This window comes from Wolffia australiana, chromosome 11, assembly GCF_029677425.1.
Source record: "Wolffia australiana isolate 7733 chromosome 11, ASM2967742v1".
Classification (NCBI taxonomy): Eukaryota; Viridiplantae; Streptophyta; class Magnoliopsida; order Alismatales; family Araceae; genus Wolffia; species Wolffia australiana.
This window is the reverse complement of record NC_135845.1, coordinates 1,685,500-1,691,895: the sequence shown is the minus strand read 5'-3', so window position 1 is coordinate 1,691,895 and position 6,396 is coordinate 1,685,500. Positions and strand designations below refer to the sequence as shown.

At 39.8% G+C, this 6,396-nt stretch overlaps 1 protein-coding gene across 1 annotated transcript; it reads left to right on the top strand.

The window, feature by feature from the left end:
* The first annotated feature begins 3,598 nt into the window (after window positions 1-3,598).
* On the top strand, window positions 3,599-4,730 carry LOC144709853 (uncharacterized). The gene has a single exon (XM_078583504.1). It carries the CDS (start codon window positions 3,642-3,644, stop codon window positions 4,635-4,637), a length of 996 nt encoding a protein of 331 aa, XP_078439630.1. The 5' UTR covers window positions 3,599-3,641; the 3' UTR covers window positions 4,638-4,730.
* The last annotated feature ends 1,666 nt before the right edge of the window (window positions 4,731-6,396 follow it).

The window sequence follows — 6,396 nt, the reverse complement described above, 5'->3', positions numbered from 1 at the left end:
AATGATGAATTGGTGCAACTCATAACTATTGGATCATGGTCTCAATTAGTGGCTCATGATCAACAGGCAGTGGCGAAGTGCAACTCGCGTATTTGGGACAACAGAGAGTGGGGCCACAGTGCGCATGAGCTAGAGCTTGGTGTTGCACAGCTAGAATCGATGCCATGGTGCGCGAGGGTGTAGTGAGGTGATGCCTAGGTAAGAATCAGGCATCCTAGGGTGATCAACACAGCTTCGATAAAGAGTTGGTGGGTCACGGCTTGCACGGTGTGGGGCGGAGGTGACTATGAACCGTGAGGGAGACAGACACAGTTAGCAGCAGATGACCAAACCGGGGTCACAAACAGGTATGAGTTATATTTCAAGTTTAGGGGTTTTATGAATAATACTAATTAGTATGAATAAGGAAGGCCATGCATGAAATTCACTCATGTCAGAATTGTCAAATGGCATTCATCTTATTTTCCTTTCTCCCCATAACTCCTCACTGTCGAGATGGTTTAGCAACGATGATAGAGTAAGAACATAGCTCATCATAGTGAAGGAGGAGATTCGATGAGTGAATGGTCACATGGATACATCTTGAAACTGTACACATGAGAAGTTCTACACGACTTGCTCAAACATCAAAGAAATCACAGCTGCAATCTGTGCCCAAGTGATTTGGTTCATGGTTTTTGTTGATGCCATTACACTTCCATTTTAAATCCTTCGGTATGAATCCTTCTCAGTTTTTCATCGAGGGCAAAGCGCTACAGCCATATATACATTACCTCATCTTTTGATCTCGCCAAGATGGCATTTTTATTATCCTCCCTAGCATAATATTGTATAATTTTGACGTTCTCTTGTTAATTGTAACCATATTCATAAAATATACTACCACTATAAAATTTATAATAAGTGCACGGTAATGCAGCTTCTCCATTGGATATATAAAACTTCTCATTAAGACGTTCCATCGTAGATTAAACATGGTATCTCAATAGGTACTTCTGTTTAAAAGTATTTAACATTTAATCTGGATTTATTTTATCATATAATATTATCATTCCCTCTTTTAATGCCAAGTACAAATAAAATTATTTTAAAGTTTATATTCTCTTTATGAAGGTAGCTTCATCTTCTTTCTTGCTAATGAGAAACACAAAATCTTCATTGTATCAAAAGTTATCATATCAATACCTAACTAAAAATATAGTTCTAACTAAATAATTGTTTGATGTTCAATATATGAGATTAATTTTAAGACATCTTCATAAATCAATTTTGAGCACCTCTAGCTCAAGGAGTTTTAATCCTCTCTGGATTGCCTATTATGACATAGTAGTATCATTTATAAAAATTCTATGCTCACATACATAGGCATCTAATAATTAATATCATCATTGGTTGTCCTATGATGAGCTGGTACGGGCTTGATACTTAAAAGATATAATAAAAATGCTCTAGAAACAACTGAGAAAGTCTGATGACGTGTAAGGTGTTTGTATCAGAGGTTTAGGTTTCCAGTCTCTGTAGATATTGACATCTGATGCTTCAGGACTCTCATTCCTTGGATAAGCTTTAAAACTTAAAAGGAATTATCTACAGAGCCATATTTTCCCCCGTATGGTCCGACAAATTAACTTCTTCATGACGAGAAATAATTATCTCACAAGTCTTCAAATGTTTGGGTCTGCTATTTATTATTCTACGACAATTCGATCAGCTCTTTTTTTAGGGTCTGTAGGGGTTTTTGGTGTTCAGTAATAAATGTTTATAGAACCTCATAGCTGTGTGGGTTTGATTTTATACACCGTCGTATATGTTTTGATACTTCCCACTGGAATTTAGATAACTTTATACTCTCATTATCATAGCCACCATCTTTTTACATTTAGGACACTATACTTTAAGTATCATATCTAGCTAGTAGTGATACTGTTCGGTAGGCGAATAGTGTCAAAATCGGACACTCCCAATCATACATTATTTATTTTCTCATGAGACTCATACTCGAACCAGGATCTTTTGATATCTTTGATCTTCTCAAAAATGCGTTTAAGACAATATACTTTAAATACCATATCTCAGGTGCTCCTAGATCTTTCATCTTCTGGTAAATGCGATTCACACGAATATGTACTAGGTGGGATCTTCATAGGTTCAAATGAGATATTCTCTTGCAAAAAATATCAATCTCAATCTCTCTCCCTCAGCGTATTTCTCATTGCGCTCCATTTTTCTCTTTAGTAACCACTCTTTCATTCTTAACTTCTCTGACTCCTAAATATTCTACTCTTCCTCTCTGTGACTCTTCTTTTCTTAATTCGTTATATTTTACTCTTCCACATTGCGTCCATGAGATCGACACCCTTGCTAAGCTCTTGGTTATTACTAACTGGCTTGGGTTTGAGAGCTAAGGCCCAGGGCAGCGTATCGATCCGTCGAACGTAGACCTTGCTCAAGGTCAATTAAAGTTTGATGATCTGACCCATTCTTCGGCAGACCTACCGCATGTTAACCGAATGACTGGCCCTCTTGGCGGAGTCGACGGATTGGGTTGGATCAGGTTGTTTCTCTGTCTCTCTCTGTCTTTCGCTATCTATGCCTCTTTCTCTATCTCTCAATCTCTCTTTCTGTGTCTACGCCTCTCTCTCTGTCTATATCTCACGCTCTGCTTCTATCTCTATGCCTCTCTTTCTTCCTCTATGTCTCCCTCTCTTTCTCTGCCTTCGTCTCTCTCGTTGTCTCTCTTTCTCTGTCAATCTCTCTCACTCTGTTTCTCTCTATCTGTCTATCTTTCTCGCTCTCAGTGTCTCTCTCCCACTCTCTCTTTATTACCGTTTATTATTTTTCTCTCCATCATCCCATCCTGATATTTCTCACTCTTTCCTTTCGCACAATTTCTGAATCTCTCCTTTGTCATCTCGATGTCTCTGTTGAGTTGTGTTTCTCAATCTCTCTCCAGTCAGCGTATCTGTACGCCTGTCTTTCTCTATTATTAGCATCTCTCCATCAGTTTCTATTTCTACCATTAGCATATTTCTCCATATTCTTTCACACTATCTTCCTATCTTCCTTGTTTCACACTATCTTTCTCTACATCTCTTAATCTCTCTCTCCATCTTTCTTGCTCTGCCCCACATTATAGACTTTTAACTAACAGCGTCGTTGGCATTATTAAGAAGGTCAAACTATAAATATTATTGAGCACCAAGTGATGTTGGCTTAAACTGACATTACTTGCAGCCGTACTTGTTCACAATTGGTTGTTTGTTGAATACCAAACTTGTTGCATGACTCGCAATTCCATGTTTAATAAATTCAACGGAAACTTCAGGCATTCATGCTGAAAATTTCAGCGCGGTCGAACTCCCATATTTTCCACAATAGCTTACCACGTACGCATGGGATTTCTGGCGTTCAGTAGTCAAAATTTTCCCTTATCTTTTTCTGCGGCTAAGATTTGCCTAGTAGTAGTCCATCATGGGCCCAACTCTTTATCTACGAACAAGGATCGATTTTGGGGGGAGACCTTGTGGAGTCTTTAGCCGTTTTGGAGGGTTTTCTTGCAGAGTATAAAGCTCAGGGATTTCGCTAGTTAGTGAAAGGAAGTATCAGAAAAAGAGGGAAGTAAAGGAGAGAGAAAGAAAGGCATGGAGAGTGAGAGTTTTCCAAAAAATTCTGGGCCTGCAGATTCAAGGCCAAGGAAGGCACTGCGCATACTGGCGGATGCGGTAAAACTCACAAGAAAGAGCTGGAGACCCATGATTTTATTCATGTTCATCTTCCTTATCTACCATTGTTTCTACCTCTTTGCTTACACCGCAACTCTTACGCCAGCGTCAATCCTCATATCACGGACTATTCGAGCTCTGGGGAAGCCAGAGTCCTCAAAAGGGTTCTTTGAGGCTTTTGTTCTTGGGCTTGTAACAGACTTCAGAACGTTAGACAAATGGATATTAGCTCTTTTCTTGCTCAGTTTCCTGTTCTTTTCGTTTCTCCAGACAGTGGCCATCACTGCCCTCGCCATGGTTTCAAGGGACGAGGAGTTTGACGCGAGGGGTCATCTAATAATGACATGGAGAAAGTGGAAAAACACCATGGTCACCGGTCTTTACCATGCTCTCATCGTCTATTCTTTCTTCTTATACTTGTTGGCATTCACCGCCGGGGTGGTCTTCATCTTTGATTTCTCTGCGTGGTCTTATATCCTGGCCGCGTTTATAGTGTTATCTGGGTATCTTCTGATGATATACTTGGATATGTTGTTACGTCTTGGTATTGTGATCACGGCTGCAGAGGAAGGAGGTTATGGGCTGACCGCCATTGGAAGGGCTTCCGAGCTGATCCAAGGAAGAAAGGGCGTGGCGATACGTCTAAACTTGTTGAGATATCTCTTCGTTGTTATTGTGGCTGCGCCAATCGGCCTTTTGAGAGCTTACTGGCTGATTCTTGCAGTATTTGGAGGTTTACTCACGGGACTGCTTGCATTCTACTCCATAGCGGTTGATGTTGAGTTCTACAACGAGTGCATCCTTCACGCAGAGGGGGAGGGAAGAGCTAAAAGCTTTGGGTATTCCTCGTTAACTATTTCTGTGCCTGTTCCTCAAGATACCAAAGTAGGGGCCACCCAGAAAAGTCTTAAATGATGATTTTCGCTCAGTGATTGTGTCCTGCTCTATAGATTGGATTTGTTCCTCCCCATCGAAAATTAAGATTTATAAAATATTATACGTTGCATCCGTCGACTGGCGTTCAATATTCGTGTGCAACAGTTCGACAAGAACCACGGCGAAAGCATGCAATTATCACAGTCCTAGTTTTTTAAACTACAAATCTTTGCATGAGCGTTATTTGGAGTGACGCAACTTTCGGTGTTCTGCTTCAAAATGAAGAAAAGAGAAAGAACAGCCGGTGAATACATGATTGGTACGAGGATATGTATAATATGTGTGAGGCGCTTTCAAGTCTGGATGAAGTTTGTAATAAATTACCTACAGATTTGTATGTAATGTTTCATGCAATCAAAGCTTCTCTCCGTAACTACACATTAGATGATTTCCTTATATACCAATAGTTTAATGTTAATCATCAAATTTTTTATTTAGACGTATAGCACGTGTGAGGCCCTCTTAAGTCTGTATGAAAGCTGGAACAAATTACCAACGAATTTCTATGAAATGTTTGCCCGAATTAATACTTGTCCCCCCTACTGCACATACGATACTTTCCATAATTCAGATCCTACTTCTCGTGTTACGCATGAAAACATACAACCTGAATGAATGGAGTTTTAACGCTTTCTAGCTTCTCATTAAATCTTCCCCAACTTTACGTTGAAAAAAACTGCACCAAGATAAAGAGTTAAGTTGCATTTCAGGGAGTGATACTGCGGCACCAATCATAATTAATTTGCTAACTCTGGAACTTGTTGTTAGGCTGACCGTTCTTCTATTTAGTAATTTCAATGGAAACTTCAGTCAATTGAGCCGACGCGCTTAGTGGGGCCAAACTACCATTTTTTCCACTACTTGCCCATAAAGCGAGGCAATCTCGGTCTCCTGTGGTCTAATTCTGAACATCTTCGCCGTTCAGCAATCAGAATCTCTCTTTCTCGTCTTACTTCTGCCGATGTAACTTCACCATCAGTTGACATTCACGAGCCCAACTTCTTTACTTTCGATAAGGACAAGATTAATTGTCAGTATCCAAAGTAAACGAGTTAGACTTCAAAGAAACGTGAACAGAACGGGATTGAATGGACTTTGTTAAGCCATTCGTTACCAGGCTTCTTTCATTCATATTCCGTCCGAGGGCTGACCAGAAAGGATTGTTGCCTAACTCAAACTTCACGGAAGAACCGGCTAGGCAGATGGCCAATGGGCCTTTCTTTCCCCTTCTTTTACTATTTCTTCTTTCTTTGTTTTTTCCCTTCTTTTATGGCAAGGTAGTCATGAGCAAGCCATCATCTTCTGCTCTATAGAGGGACAACTTTTTTGTCTATTTTTCTATGAGGCAATATCATCTGAAGTTTAGTTGAAGCTGTAGCTCCCTCCTTCTCTATTCTTTCTTCTTTATTGTGAGTGGATGGGAGACCTTCCTAGAAGGATGAGGGAGCGAAAACGGAGAGGCATTAAACATTAAATTCACTTTTGAGGAGCCCGTTAGAGATTTTATTCTGTTCCCGTTCCGATGCCATGGGGTATGAATAATGACAGATTGGATTCCATTCCACTCCTCTTGTCAGTCTTCCAGGAAGCTTAGTCGTGGGTAGCGAAATGACTTGAATTAGTCTTTTGCTGGTCCAAATAAGTTCTCGCTCTATTTTTTCGCATTAAAATTATAAAAATAGTTAAAATCAGAAAAATTAGCTAAAATATGTTTTTCATTAACAAATTCCAAAAAAAA